Source organism: Mirounga leonina, unplaced genomic scaffold, assembly GCF_011800145.1.
Source record: "Mirounga leonina isolate KUSES-001 unplaced genomic scaffold, KU_Mleo_1.0 Mir_174, whole genome shotgun sequence".
Taxonomy (NCBI): Eukaryota; Metazoa; Chordata; class Mammalia; order Carnivora; family Phocidae; genus Mirounga; species Mirounga leonina.
This window is the reverse complement of record NW_023270451.1, coordinates 12007060-12024115: the sequence shown is the minus strand read 5'-3', so window position 1 is coordinate 12024115 and position 17056 is coordinate 12007060. Positions and strand designations below refer to the sequence as shown.

Below are 17056 nucleotides of genomic sequence, written 5' to 3'. Positions count from 1 at the left end.
ATAATATTTATGATGATACACATTTTTACCATCTTCGAATTGTACCAGTATTGTTTAGCACTTCATTTTTCCAAGATTTCACTATTTTCTGTTTTTCTAGAGCTGAATGTTTGGAATGATTCAGGCTTTCTCTGCAATCTTTAATGCAGATTTTATTTCTCTAATGATTTTATTTCTCTAATGAAGAATATGTAGTTGCTAAATATTTCTAACTGCAGTTGGTTAATTGAACACATTCAGTTTTCTGATTGTTTTTGTAATTGATTATAAACGTGCTCTTTAGGTTTAAGGCAAAAAAAAAATTTTTTTACCTATTTGTATTTCAGTGTGCCAGCAAAGTGAATGGTGGGAGATACGGAACCACCAAAGACTATCCCGATGATGCCATCCGATTTGCAAGAAGCCATCCACTTATGTACCAGCCCATAAAACCTGCCCATAAAAAACCAATCCTGGTAAAAACAGATGGAAGATATAACCTGAAACAAATAGCAGTGGATAGAGTGGAAGCTGAGGATGGCCAATACGATGTCTTGTTCATTGGGACAGGTAAAGAGATTAGAAAGTGCTGAGACATATATGTTGAATCTTAAAATCAGTAACATTATTAGTACTTTAAAAACCTATCCACAAATCTCCTATTACTCCATTAGCCTGTTTGCACACTGCTTATTCCCTGAAATGGAAGAGAGGATTTGGGGCAGTTAAAACGCATAATTCCTGATACACAGTCAATACTTAGTATCTTTGAACAAGTGACTGAAGGATTGGGTAACTGATGTTAATAAACAACACTGGTTCCAAGCAGAACTTCTCATAGAGGAAGGAGGCCACCATAGCAAGGATGCTTGTGCTGTGTGTCCCCAGGTCCATTGCCGCCTTTGGCTGTTCAGTAAGATCTCAAGGGTTCTGAAGCCACTTGGGACAGTAGCTTCACCTAAATCTATAATCACAGCAAGGCTTATCAGGCCCCATCGGAACCAACCATTGGTACCAAACAGGCCAAGTGTTACCCATAATGGAGGTAAACTTTTAGAGCAAAGCTATAATATTCTGAAACAAAATAATAAATATGCTAAAAAGTGAAATTTTCAAATTACAACTTCAATTAATTCCATACATTAGATCTAGCTTGGGGAACAAAACCTGGAATCTTTTAGCATCTGGGTAATATAGGACAAATTCTGTCAAGTACTTTAACATTCCGTAGACACTTAAAAAGCCTTTTAAATGATCATTTCTTCCTTTTCTTCATATTCATGATAGTCATTGCTACAGCAGTTGCTATTTAGAAGAGTAATCGTCCTACATTCTACAGAGACATTGCATGTACCCAGATCAGGAGCCAGGATATAATATTAATACTGGTGCTTGGACTTCTCCATTCATACTTTTTGAAAAAGCAAAGATAGAAGTAAGGAAACATCCATCTGATTTGCAGAACTTGCTCTCTGGTGTAGGCAATATTTTACTCTTATTTTAGGAGGTTCATGTTAATAATATGCTTTGCACTATGGTTTCAAGATTAACAAAGCATCACATTCCTTTAACAAACTTAAAATTACTTGGCCATGCATGAATTCACTCATAATGACATCTAGTAGAGGTTTTTTTTTTTAAAGTTCCATAAGCAAGAATAATATTTGATAGAATTAAGCATGGGAAAAGGCATGTTATTTTTAAATGTCCTGGAAAGTGGCAGTCATATACAGTATATCAGTCCAAGACTGTTTTTGGAAATACTTTGTTGTTAGCTTGACCAAAGCTGTTTAAGAGAATTCCAGAAATATCAGATGTATACTTATGCTATCATGTAAACGATGTTTAACTCAGAGATATCATCATACTGAGCCACAGCTTAACAGCACCAAAGAACATATTTGGTGAAAGTGTGATGAGTACAACATTGGAAAATCCCACAAATGATAGTTATTTTTCCACACGTGCCTTAATACTGTGTGTGTATAAAATACTGTATATAGGGAGAGAAAGTCCTTATTGCAAATCACTAGTTGCAAATTAATGATTTGAATTTCATCTTTGCTTTTTGCTTGATATAATAATAATTGAATGTTTATTATGTGTTCTCGGCTTAAAAATTATAGTTTGTATTCCTTTTCATGTACTATCCAGGTAATTGTTACTAGTTTTATTTTAAACAAATTTTATTAACCCAACCACAAAATTTGAGAATTTTTAAACAAATTACGTAAATACCATATAATTCTTAGGTCAGTACCTCCAAAGTGCTTATTCTTTCTGAGCTGTTTTTAGCACTATATCAAATTATTCTTACAGGCAAGTAAGGGTCTTATTAAATTTTTTATTGAAAAGACCATGCTCAGAATATCAGGTATAATAAAAATTAGATAGAATTTTAAATTATGAATTTAAATTTATAAAATTATTGATAATTATGGGAGCTAAATGATTAATGCAAGAGTACTTATACTGTTCTCTCAATAGTATATACTTGAAACTTTTCTTATTAAAAGTGTGTGTATATATATATATATATCATACCAAATATCATTGTATATATATATTTACATTTTGATTTCTCAATCTTTTTTTTTTAAGATTTTATTTATTTATTTGACAGAGAGACACAGCGAGAGAGGGAACACAAGCAGGGAGAGTGGGAGAGGGAGAAGCAGGGTTCCCGCCAAGCAGGGATCCTGATGCGGAGCTCAGTCCCAGGACCTTGGGATCATGACCTGAGCCGAAGGCAGACGCTTAATGACTGAGCCACTCAGGCACCCCTGATTTCTCAATCTTTAATTGAATTTCTGAATCAAATTATTTGAAAAATAATTACATATTATTTGGTCTTATTTTTTAGCCAAGCATATAAAGTTATATGAACATGTAAGTAGTCATATTGCTTCAGCTAGTAATGATTAAATGTTTTATGCATCTAAATCTCAAAGCATATTCAAATTCGTAGTCCCTGCATGGTTTTTAATTGTTTTGAAAACCAGATTGTGGCAAGCTTCTGGTTTATCTCTTCTTTTCCTTTCTTACAGATAATGGAATTGTACTGAAAGTAATCACGATTTATAACCAAGAAACAGAATCAATGGAAGAAGTAATTCTAGAAGAACTTCAGATATTCAAGGTATTTTTATAAGAAAAAAACAAAATAGCCAACATTTATATATTACAACGGCAAATGAGTTGTAAATAGGAAAGATGTTAGATCATTTTTTTTTCCAACAGGTATGTTGTGAATTCAGAGTGAATTTGAAGTGAGGAATGGTTTAAAATCTATGTGATTATTGCAGACTATTCAAATGAGAAGGCCAATATTTGCCCAGCTAGCATGAAAAGAAGTTCAGTATATGAACTGTGACTTAAAGAAATACCACATACCACATATGAATTCCAGAATCATTATTGCAAAGTCTCATTTTACAAATGTACTACCAATATAGACAATTAAAGCAGTAGGTTTCTTGTTGTGGACACTGTGATACTGCTTTTTATCGTAACATATCAATTGCCACAAAGAATTTACCAAAAAAGAAAACTAAAAAATGATAACGCAAAGATTAGACATGAAATTGTATGTATGTATACACCTACACACATACACACACAGACTCAAGTGTCAATATTTGTGGCAGGTGTGGTCTTTAAAATCACCGTGAACACCACATTAGTGAACACTGGCCAGTGCTCCTAGGGGACATACAGGGTTAGGTTCCTGTGAGTCTCTAGTCACAACATTTTTATCAACTGATCAATATATAACTTTGTTCTTTTTGTGTTTTTAATTGAAAGATGCCTTATTTAGTATATATTGTTGATTAACATGGAGCCCATGGGCCATGGCACTGTAACGCATGCATGAACAGAGCTTACTTAACACACGTATTTTCCCATAATACACATCACAGCCTTTTGAAGCTTTGAAACACTAGACAGCATTTTAGCGCTTTGCTTAGAGGCCATTTTAAACATCAAAATTGCCAATAAAATTGCAAAATGCAACAAAAATGTGAAAAACATGGCATTAAATAGACCATGAAAAGGACACTTGTTTAGAATATGAGAGCTGAAACAGGAAGGCAGAGTGTCGCATTCATAGATCTCAGCTGGGGTTGTACTCATCGGGCAACCAAAATTTATTGCCTCTGTGTGCCTGCATGTGTCCACGAAGGACCACAGAACACTGTAAGTATTAATATTGGGAATACAAATAAATTTTAGCAAGTAAGCAAATGTGTAAAAAAAAAGTCTACAAATTATGAAGATTGACTGTATATGTTGGTAATGGATACATATGAAAATATCTTTATTGATGAAAAACAGTTTGTTTCACCTTGGCTGTCCTGGAGATTAGATTCCCCATAGCCACACCCGATGTTAAGCATGTTCCTACCTCAACCAGAGCAGCTATGTTTTGTTGATCTTGCATTACTGGATTTCTATGTCAGATTTCATTTCACATTAGGGACCATAGCACTTGCCACAGGGTTTTGTTCATATCAACCCTAAGAAACATTGTCACCTGAATGAATAAATGAGGGCATGCCTGCCTGCTTAAAGGGTTCTGTAGTTTAAAATATTGAAAACAATATTGACACAGGGGATCAAATTTTCTCTTTAAAAAAATAATTCTTTGAAGGATAATCATCCACAGAGTGGATCCCACCTGCCTGATGCTTGTGTACTGGCAGAATCCATCTGAGTTTGTGGTACTCATTGGAGACACTTTAGTCTTAATCACCATCCTTAGAATAACACACAGGCTCTCAAAGCTATGTGATAGATCATCTTTCCTCTGTTGCAGTTCAAAGACAATGAAGTTATTCATCGTGCTCAGAGCATCCTGGGTTCATATTGATTGACCAGGATAACACCAACAGAAAAAGTATTTTATTTAGTCTTGGATTTAAACAAAGTCACTTGGTTCGTTAACAGTATCACCTATTCAGAGACATAACTGTTTCACTTCTAATGGTTCAAATACTTTGTAAGAAAGAACACTGTGACTCTGCTATTTATTTAAAGATACTCGAGTTTCTGGGGCGCCTGGGTGGCTCAGTTGGTTAAGCGACTGCCTTCGGCTCAGGTCATGATCCTGGAGTCCCGGGATCGAGTCCTGCATCGGGCTCCCTGCTCGGCGGGGGGTCTGCTTCTCCCTCTGACCCTCCCCCATCTCTTGCTCTCTCTCTCTGTCTCATTCTCTCTCTCAAATAAATAAATAAAATCTTTAAAAAAAATTAAAAAATAAAGATACTCGAGTTTCCAAAGCTTGAGTAATATTCAAATGCAAATACAAAAATTACACTTCAGGAACAAATAGTGAGCTATTTAGATTATCCACTACTTTTTTACCTTACATATCTGTCCTATTCCATTAAAAAGAGTTCTTAAAAGAAAGCTATATTTAATGTAATTATATGTTCCTATTGATTTGCTAAAATGGAAGCTATAGGCTGGCATAGAACTAGTCACATACCTAATATGAGTTCACATGATTTACAACTGTATTAAAGTATGTTCCTGTATTTCTTAAAAACTTAAAAAATATTTTTTTCAGGATCCAGTTCCTATTATTTCTATGGAGATTTCTTCAAAGAGAGTAAGTTTGTGTGTATGTGCGTGTGTACGTGTTTGTATCTGTGAGTCCAGGTCAAAGATAAAGAGCAGAAGTACATGTGCTTATACATGAACAAGTTACAGTTTTATTGTGATGAAAATATATGTGATTTACATGTAATAGATTTATTTTTCTATTATTAGAGGAAGGTAGATAAGAGTAGATTTACTTCTAGTATCATGATAGGATGTAATTCTGTAAGTTTTTTGTTAAAGTTTTTGCAAAAACAACAGTAAATGATGGTAACACAAGAGTGTGCAGTGAAACACCAACCTCCTCTCCACTTTACTAGAACCAGTTTCTGGTGCAAATTTCTCCAGAAATATTTGTTGCATATATTATCTCAAATTTATTTATAAATAACCATTTATGTTTAGGCAAACAGGAACATGTAATGTTACTTGTTCTGCTACTTATTGTTTTTACTTGACAATGTATCTCACAGTTTATTCCCTCATTCTATGTATATATCTGTATCACTCTTTTAAATGGTATAGGTTAGTGTGCACTGTTGTTGGGAATATAAATTGGTGCAGCCAATATGGAAAACATTACAGAATTTCCTCAATGTATTAAAGATAGAACATATGATTAAACAATTTCATTTCTGGGTATTTATCCAAAGGAAACAAAACACTAACTCTGAAAGAAATCTGTACCCACATTTATTGTGGCATTGTTTACAATGGCCAACACGTGGAAACAACCTAAATGCCCATCAGTGGATGAATGGATAGAGAAAATATGACCTATTTGTACAATGGAATATTATTCGGACACAAAAAAGAAGGAAATCCTTCCATTTGTGACAACATGGTGGACCTTGAGAGCATTACACTAAATGAAAGAAGACAAATACCATATAAACTCACTGATACGTGAAATTGAAACAAACACAACAGAAAAATGAGCTTGTTTTTTACAGAGAACAGTTTGGCAATTGCCAGAGGCAAGGGGTAGGAGGTGGGCAAAATGAGTGGACAGGATCAAAAGGTACAAACTTCCAGTTATAAAGGAAGACCTGGGAATGTAATTTATGGCATAGTGATTATAGTTAATGATACCCTAATGTATATTTGAAAGTTGCTAAGAAAGCACACACACACAAAAAAACAATTCTACCTATATGTGTTGAGGAATGTTAACTAGACTTACTGTGGTGATCATTTCACAATACATACAAATATTGAATCTTTATATTATACACCTGAAACTGACATAGTGTTATTTATCAATTACATCGTAGTTTAAAAAATGCAACAACAACAACAAAAGGCCATTTACTTATCCAGTATGTTATTGGACACCTCTAAAGGTCTTTTAAAAAGACCTACAGTATTAAATGATGAAAGAGGCTTTCTGTTTAAATAACAAAAGAACAGTCAACTTCTTGAGATTTTGTCAAACTCACTTTAGCAATTTTGTTTACGGGCATCCAGGTCTATAAATAAATTTCATATCTTGGAGGAATGAAAGTACCAGTGTTCCGTTACCCATCCTGAGTAACTGCAGTAATTTAAGTGAATATTCACAGAAGTGATTGTGTATAAATGTGAAAATCAGTGAGCGTTCTGTCCCCTTCTGCTCGCGGCCTCTCTGTTCTTTGATGTCTCTAGCAACAGCTGTATGTTGGATCTGCTTCTGCCGTGGCCCAAGTCCGATTCCATCAGTGTGACATGTACGGAAGTGCTTGTGCTGATTGTTGCCTGGCTCGAGACCCTTACTGTGCCTGGGATGGCATATCCTGTTCCCGGTATTACCCGACAGGCACCCATGCAAAGAGGTGAGAGAGGCCTCAATGGGCTATTTCCCTTGTTTCGAAAAGCCATAACACTTTCTAAAATATTTTTCTTTCTGCACACATCCCATGAAAATAACCATGTTGGTTTTGTTTAAATAAGCCATCGTAATCATACTTTGTTCATAATATAAGCTTTGAAAGTTGAATCTTACCTGAAAATAACTATCAATTACTGTGTAGAGATTGGAGTTTTTATTGGGTTTTTAATTTCTTTTTCACCCATGTTTGAATCAACTCTTCCCTCTCCTGACACTTTTGCTGCCAGACATGAAACCAGTTTAATAAACTTAAAATGTGGAAATGGCAAGCCACCACACATGAGGGATTCAAAGACTTGAAAGAAAAATAAATAAATAAATTCTAAAATACATCCTGCGTTTGCCCCGTGTCCTCTCAACCAGCTGGTCTTCATTTATTTCATTTTGAAAGTGAATATTTTAACTCCTAGGCAAATGTATGACCTGTATAATTAATGAAACATGTGATTTAATTCAACACAAATGAAAGGTACTTCGAGACCTCCAAACCCTAATGTGTATAATTCAGCAAGGTCATTGCCACTTGTAAAAGAAAGTAAATCTCAGGATTCTTTGAACAGGAGATCTTGAGGTCCAGAGAGTATTTTGAAGGATGGAGATATTTCTTCACTCAAGCCATATGAAATTGTGCGTGCTTTGTGGGGAAACATAAAGGAAAATATTTTTATTTATTATAAAATAAGCATTTACTTTTTTCTCCTAGTAAAGTGGCCAAGGACGATATAAAGCAAAAACATAGAACGATGTACGGTTTCCTTACTGAAAATTAAGTTTTTATTAATTTCAATCATTTTTACTCTTTCACTCTTTCACTTTTTTCAAACTTTTCAAAAAATCTCATTTAATATAGTTATTATATAAAAATCTCAATAATGTAGTTACTATTTTTATAAATTTACATATACAGTAGAATCTCGTTTGTAAAAAAACGTAGTCACTCATTCAAAACCTTTGTTAATTTGATGTTAGCGAAATTAACATTCATTCCATTGAGTACTTAAAGAAAGCATATCATAGGTGGATAGTGAACAGATGCTTTGAAAGGATATTTGTTAACTAAATAACTTACCAACTGTTTTCAAGAATCAAGCAAATTGATTTTGCACAAATGCTTCCTGATATTTAAAAACACTGCTTGAAGAATATAGCCATGTTCCCATGTAAAAATAGTGTTCAATGATTTATTCACACACTATGCCAACTACCATACTATGTGCACAGAGGATGAAGAAGTGGTCAGTACTCTGGCTATATGAAACTGGAACCTGAAGTGGAAAATGGAATTGTAAATAAGGATGATAGTAGGTCACTACTAAGCACTTACTACATATAAGGTACTGGACTAAGCACAGTACACATTATACATTATTTAATTCTCAAAATAACCCAGCCTTTGAGCTCAGTCTTATAGGTGGAAATATAAGAAGATTCTAGTTAGAGGGAATCGTACAAAAGGCATAGAATGTTCAGGGAAAACCCTGTAGTTCTATAGGGTAGGGGTAAAGTAACTGGTTCTCAGGGTGGAAGGGTAATTTCACCGAAAATAATAAAATGAATTATTTTATTGTTATTAGCAACAATAACAGTGTTTGCAAGCCGTGCATCAAATACTTGTGAATAACAAGGTTTTGTTTTAGGCATGCAATAGGGGTGATGAATGAATTCTTACTAAGCAGTTTCCATAGCTAGATACTTCTTGATCCATGCTGCATCTTATTAGAGTATACATCCACAAGCTTGATAATATATTTACAAAGGGTGGACAAAAAGTTATTTAGTAAAAGTCAAACGAATGGGCAAAATCTTAGGAAGGTGCCCAATGCTCGAGTCAGGAGCCGCTGTGTTTGTAAATGAATGAATTCAGTTCAGTGACAAGTTATGGAGATCTCTCACTGGTGTCAGATTCTTTTGAACCATCACCCACCCCTGGAGGAGAACTTTTTGGATGGGTTCCAACACATGAAGGGAAAATAGTTTGCTTTTACAGCAGATCGTTGTTTCTTCAGACCTGACCAGCAGCAGAAATTGAAAACTGGTCATTAAAATAAATACTTTTCTGTTCACAGAGTGAAAATGAGTCAACAGAGGAAAAACATTAATTCGCAATCCAAACCACTTGTTTAAAATAGTCTTCCAAAAAACACTATAATATATAGAGTTAAGTCTTTTACTTCCCCTGGCTCTTGTATTTTGTCTGTTTCCCGTGTTCTCTTAAAAAGTTTCTAAGTAGTAAGAGACAGAAGAAAAATAGGCAACTTTGAGAATAAAAGTCAACTTTGATGAACCTTTCTCAAACTCGTGAACATTTACGGTCTTTTTAATATGCTGAGATAAAGGACAGTTATACGAAGATAGTATAAAGTGAACTGAACCCTTGTTGGGGGATGGGATAGCATGCTTTTTAAATGCACGCTTTCATGACTTTAAACATACTCTTTGTGTTATTATTGACATTGCAAAATTTTGTGTTATTATTCACATTGCGTACCTAGAATTATCTGATTGCACCTCCCTTTATTCTCACATCACTCGTATAATAAACCTGACACAACATTTCTGCAGAGTAGAAACTATTTCCCATTTCCTTGATTTACCCCTGCTCCATTACTCATCACTGCTCAGCAGACTTCGGATTCCCAGTACCAGTGCAATACTTAATGAAGGAAGGAATCCACAAGAGCAGTTTACTTCTCAACCAGAGCTGCTATCAGTTATATATAGCTGTGCACATGCTAGCATAAAATAATGCAGAAGCATAAAACTTTTCATTTTAGCTCCTTTTTTGTCAAGTTCTTTTTTCAATTTAGCCCAACAGAATGATTCATACAGCGGTTTTAATCTGAACTGTATAAAATCCCAGGTTTCTAGACAAAGTCTTCTAATCTACAATCTCTGTATTTTAAAAAAGCAAGCTTTGCACACAGGTCATAAGTCTAAAAATTGATTGCAAATAGGCATCTGCTGTAGCTTTCAATACAAGGAAATACTTAAACCATTGTATTTTAAGTATTGAGCTGTTAACTAAGACCTGAACTCACATGTGAGAAAGCACTCCATCTCTTGAAATGTTGTTCCATTATCATTATTTGGAGGCAATGAGGAGAGCCTAGAATGAAAAAAAAAAAAAAATTGAGATTGGAATAGATTTTAGATGTCAGTTAGACCAACTTCATTTTACAAAGGAGGACAGAAAGAACCAAGCAAGAGAAAAGATATGTATGAAATCAGGCAACACGTGAGTGATGGCATTGGGATTTGAATCTGGTTCCCTTTTCCAGATTTTATCATTGCATATGGTTAAAGCATTTCATTGTCACTTTGGAAGCCTCACCATCTCCCTCTGGGGTGAAACTTCTGCTTTGCCTTCTGTTTTTTCCTCAATCTTGAAGAAATGCCATGATTTAGAAAAGCAAGTGGTATTTTCTCCCTTTATGTAATACTTCTATTTTTACCTCTAATCTGAATTAATATGCTGAAGATTTTGATCTTGGAATTTCAGTGCTAATAATGATAATTTCCATTGTCTAATCCCACAGAAAGATGCTTATGAATTTAAAACAAGATCTGTACTATAGAATTTTTTTTCCCATGGGTAAAGAATGTTGTTATTTTTCAATTATATATCTAAATATATATTTATATAATTTTTATTTAAATAAATAGTCTGACTCGAATCCCACTGTCTTTCCTGCGCACCTCCCTTACCACCCCAAACACCCATTTGAAACAGAAGAATTCTTGTTGCACTAGATTATTAAACAAAATGTAAAGAGAGCTTTCTTAAATTATTTCAGGATCCAGAATTCAAACTCACATGAACACTTAAAGAAGAGTTTTATACAGATCTTATCCATTGAATAACAGTGGAAATATGGGAAACTATGAAACTTGAATTTTATCCTTGTTTTGTATGACAGATCAATTTTTTTCAGTAGCAGAATACTACTTGAGTCCTTAATGCAGTTGGCTGCATTTTAAAGTCTGCAAAATTGAAATCTGAACATCTAAATACATCTACTTTGTTTCAGGCGGTTCCGCAGACAAGATGTTCGGCACGGAAACGCCGCTCAGCAATGCTTTGGACAGCAGTTTGTCGGTAATCCAGAGAAAATCAATTGCTATGGGTTACTCGGGGTGTACAGTGAAGATAAACTGCAGACTTCTTAAAAGGGTCCTTGTTTCCTTTGTGACTGATATATACTAGAACAATGTTACTGAAAGGATTCTTTTTTCTTCCACGTAGCTAAAATTTTGTGGATTTGTAACCCCAAAATTTTAATTTTATGTGGATGTATAATTTTTAATTAGGAAAATTAATTCTATATGCCACCACAAAGACCTTACTATTAGACCTCAAAACAGGAGGATCTTAGAACGAGACACCACAGTGATTTGTAGGACCCCTCTCTCCATCTCAGCCCCGGGAATATCTTCACCATTTTATGCTACCTATGGTAATCTTATCAAGGGTGATCAAACTTGTATCAAGTCACCTCCTAAGCTTTGGGGCAGAATAAAGTGAAAAACTTTAAGTCTTCCACAAGAGTAGGGAAGCCGAGCGCTCAGGTCGATGGAGCAGATGTGTTTCTGAGGAAAGGTAGTGAGCGGTCTGATGGGTAAAGGATGAGAGGAAATTTCTGCTTCAGCAAATACAAGGAAGTCACACAGCACAGAAAACCATGGTCCTGACTCTTCACACCATGTAGGTGGTTGGAACTGGCTGTGACTGGTTTCCCCAGTTTCACGAGGAGGTACCAGGGAGATGAAGTGTCATGACTGGGAGACCAGGAGTGCTTATATACAATCCAGAGTTGCATAGCATCAGTTCACTAGACCCAAGGCTGAGTGAACATTTGGTGCAGGACCTAAGCCTTGGACAACATTGGCTAGAGGAAGGCAGGATCTTAATCTAGGAAAATTTAGGCGTCAGTTTTGAAAGTGAGGAGGACTCAGGCACAAGGAAAAAATCCCAGGTTCTAGTTTCTGAATTTGATATTGGTTAAAACAACAATGAATACATCCACTTGTTTTGTTTTTTTTTTTAAGATTTTATTTATTTGAGAAACAGAGAGTGAGCAAGCGAAAGAGCACAAGCAGGGGGAGCAGTAGAGGAAGAGGGAGAAGCAGGCTCCCTGTGGAGCAGGGAGCCCGATGCAGGGGCTCCATCCCAGGACCCTGGGATCATGACCTGAGCCAAAGGTAGCAGCTTAACCAACTGAGCTATCCAGATGCCCTATCCACTCGCTTTTATTCCCCACTGCAGTTAAGTGGATTAGGCTGTATGCAAATTTGAGTTCAAGTCCAGTGAGAGCCTCCCTGGGCCAAGATAAAGATTCTAATCAGGAAGCTCTGGTTCAGATCTCACTCAAACTTGTGTTTATGTGGCACCATATCTGATTTCTGCTTTCTGCTTTTGTTTGTAACCATGAATTTTGTCTTACGTTTTACTTGAATATTTGGTGCTCACCTTCTCTTGCCTGCTCTGTCAGTGGATTTCATCACTGATTTTCCATGCATTTAACACTGATGCACCTTCTTACTGTCCTGACTGTCCTGCCTTTTGGACCCACACTCCCATTTACTTCCTTTTGGTCCTCTCCATAGCGTGCAGTACTTTTTAAAGCCTAGATTTTGGTACGCCACTGTCCCTAAATTCTCCTTTAAATGACCCTGCATAGAAATTAGCAGTAAGTCATGAAAGATATTCACTTTGCTGCAGGAATCTAAATGAAGAATCTTTTCAAAAACTATTTATTGGAACGCCAGAGTGGCTCAGTCAGCTGGTTGTCTGCCTTCGGCTCAGGGCATGATCCCAGAGTCCTGGGATCAAGTCCAGCATCGGGCTCCCTGCTCAGCAGGGAGCCTGCTTCTCCCCCTGCTTGTGCTCTTTCTCTGATAGATAGATAGATAGATAGATAGATAGATAGATAGATAGATAGATAAATAAATAAACAAATAAATAAATATCTTTTAAAAAATATTATTTACTGATAAAATCAAAGTCTTAATGTTAATTTTAATATTTATATTGTAGGGGATGCTTTGGATAAGACTGAAGAGCGACTGGCCTATGGCATAGAGAACAACAGCACTTTGCTGGAATGTACCCCACGATCTTTGCAAGCAAAAGTTATCTGGTTTGTACAGAAAGGACGTGACACAAGAAAAGAGGAGGTAATTCATAGCTGCACGTAGCTGCACATGCACGCCGTGCTGTCTTGCTTATGGTGTGTGATTAGTAAATAGATGATGACTTACTTGGTGTTTAAAAATGAATCAGTCGATTGTGCTACGCATATTGTGCTAAAAAGTGGATTTATTATGTGTGATGTATATACATATAAAAAATTTTAATACACACAGATTTCTGTGTATATATAATTTATATATGCTATAAAAACCTATGTGCATATATAAAATTTTTATGTGTATAAATATACATGTAAAGACATATAAATACATATATAAAATATATTAAATACAAAATACATATATACACATATAAATAAATTATATGCATATATGTGTATATGTATAAATTTGGATTCTGAAAATTGGACTTTTATTCAGTAGGTACTCATAGCTTCGTGATTTTAGTACCTTGTTGTCAAAATGATTGTCTTAAATTGTATCACCCAAGGCAGTGTTCTAGAAAAATAACAAATGTAAACACCATTAACACATATATCTTAGACATAGGGATAATAGAATTAAAACAACAGCAACAACATTAAACCAATTGTTTGATAAAGCAGTTGAGTCATATATGAAACATGGCCACAGGGGTTCCATTAATGCCCACTGGGAACAAAAGAAAGGCATCAGTTTGTCCTTTTGAGTAGGTTTAGTGGTGGAGATTATATTTCTATCATCTAAATAATGAGAGAGGAATCAGTTGTGCTGCTTTTATAGATGGAAGAATAGGGAGCATTTAAAGCACACATAAGGGACAGCCTGGAGGCAGTTACTAGATAATCTTTTTATGAGAGTCTAGGGATCTGGTTGCATATTGGCCAAGGTCAAGGGCATGAAGCACTTAGTAAAGGCAGGTAAAACGCTAGGGATGCTAATGTGGGCTTTGAACTCAATTTTCACAAAAGTTGAATTATAAAGATAGAAAGAATGAAATTTGGTTAAATAAAGGGAAATAGATCTTGGTGACTGCTAGCAAAATGTTTCTTGGTAAAAAGAAGGTAGCAAATTGAATAAGGGAAAGAAATATTAGACACCTGCCGTAGGACCCAGGGAAGAGCTAATGGGGACACAGTGGGTAGAGAAGGAATCAGTGAAGCCATCAACTCTAGATCCCAGATGTAGAGCACACTGACTTTTTATGCCTTTTTTTTCCAGTCTATTTTGAAACTAAAAATGCAACATGTTTTTGGTCCAAAATCATACAGTACGTTCTGGGAGAGGATTAAATTTGTAAATCCCATGTTCCTGGAATAGGTATTAGAGAGGAAGGCACTCAACAAAGGCTGTTAGAGAGACTCTAGAAAGGCAATCACGGACAGGAAAATTCTCCTGAATTTTCATGACATCATAAGAATAAACGTGTTCTAAAATGTTACAGCATATTGCACTAAAGTACATTGTTGATTTAGCACTACAGTATTTTCCATTCAACAAATCTGATGTGAAACTGATTTTTAAATTCCGTCATAACCCACTTGGCAGGAGAGGACCTGGGAATATTCTGTAGCTCCTTTCGTTGAATGGCTTTAGAAGACAGAGAAGTCATTCTTTCATCAGTGGTTTTCTTCCCTCACTATGTTCTGTTTCTAATTTGGAAGTCACTATTATCTGCCTCATTTGGAAATCTTTACCAAGTCATTTTGACAGGCTGCATCCATCAATGTTCAATTTTAAGCTTCTTTCTCCTATTGTTGATATAATCTGCTTCTCCTTTCCCCAAATTTTAGTTTCTGTTTTTCAAATTTCCATGACTGATAGATTTACTGATACCTGAAATTTTGAATTTACTCCATGCATTAGGTGTCATCATCATTCAATCCTTGGTTTCTATAGACACAGCAATGTATATTGATTTATTCACAGTCTAGAACAAAACACAAAATTGCTGACTTCATAAAAAGGTAGATGTGTTTGCTGAATGCACAGAGCAGAATGACTTTGTCCTTTTAGAGTTTGTTTTAAAGTTCTTTTAGAGTCTTTTATGGAGCTTTTAGAGTTTTTTTTTAAAGACCATTTTTTTTTAAAGACCATTTTATTAGTTACTATGGACAGAGAATTATTTTATTATCAAATCTTGACCATTGTATAAGATCTTGAAATTCATCCACTCCATTTCTTACCTCATATGTAAATGCTTTTAGAGTACCCTTGACAGTAGCCAGCAAGGTTCATCACAGACACTTCAAGCTGCAAGTCATTAATTTGTAGTCAGACCATAGCCTTTGTAAAAAAAATTTTGATTGTGAGACACACACACATTTTTGAGTCTGGGACTTTGGCCTGCAAATCGAAACTCACCTCTCGAAACCATATATTCAGGTGAATAAAATTTTGCTCAGATAAAGCTTTTGAAATGCTACGTAGCTGAATTGCTAGAAAACATCTCGACATTCAGTTACCCAGTTTCTTTTTTTCTTTTTTTTTTTTAAAGATTTTATTTATCCATTTGACAGAGAGAGCACAAGTAGGCAGAGTGGTAGACAGAGGGAGAAGGAGAAGCAGGCTCCCTGCTGAGCAGGGAGCCCGACGTGGGGCTCGATCCCAGGACCCCGGGATCGTGATCTGAGCCGAAGGCAGACGCTTAATGACTGAGCCACACAGGTGCCCCTCAGTTACCCAGTTTCTAAACTGGATTACTGCTCTTCTCTCGAATGGGCACTTTATGGTCTTCTGCTTTCTTAAATACCACGTATGAAACACATCTCTGTACATTTTACTAATTCCATAAATGTTTATTGAAAGCCTGTTTTGCAGGTAATTCTTATGGGAGTATTTTTCCCTTGGCTCAGTGACCTTAGTTAGGATGTGCATCAGTTCTCATGATATCCTGAGGGAAAGGATTTTAATAGAGGACACTTTCTAGGTGAAGCTGTTCTTCACTGTGCATCTACCAGACACAGAAGGAAATGAAAACTGAGAGGTATAGGTAACAAACAACATCCGTGACAGACCCAAGGTGTGAACTCAGATATTCCTGACTCCAAAGCTGAGCTGCTTCCCACGTATTCAGTGTCTAAGTACCAAGGAATTTGCTCTGTGCATTTAATAGAATATACCATTTTATTCTAAAACATGATTTACAAGTGCCATAATTGAGACACAGAATGTTTAATCACTTCCCTGGTTACTGACAGCTAGTCAAGTTGACTCAAATCCATGTGTCTGTGGGTTCTCTTTACTAAACCACACAGCCTTCTGAAATCGGAACCCTAAGTACAGTTTCAGAGGCTTTGGGACATGTAGCAAATGGAAAACCATTTACAGCCAAAGTTCTGGAATTTGACTTCTAAAAAATGGTCCTGACATCTGCTTGATTCTTACCTATATTTTTTTCATCAAACTTCAGTGAATAATGCTACTGCAGCCTTGGGGGCAAGAATAGTAGTCCTCATGTTTAGATGTCAAGAATCACCA

General features: G+C 35.7%; 1 protein-coding gene across 1 annotated transcript in view; it reads left to right on the top strand.

The window, feature by feature from the left end:
• Positions 1–17056, top strand: part of SEMA3E (semaphorin 3E) — a 244295-nt gene that overhangs the window by 211473 nt on the left and 15766 nt on the right. The window contains exons 11-16 of the mRNA XM_035020473.1: positions 327–549; positions 3027–3118; positions 5549–5590; positions 7225–7391; positions 11476–11543; positions 13482–13621. Coding sequence (XP_034876364.1) covers positions 327–549; positions 3027–3118; positions 5549–5590; positions 7225–7391; positions 11476–11543; positions 13482–13621 — 732 coding nt within the window. The remainder of the gene's footprint in view (positions 1–326; positions 550–3026; positions 3119–5548; positions 5591–7224; positions 7392–11475; positions 11544–13481; positions 13622–17056) is intronic.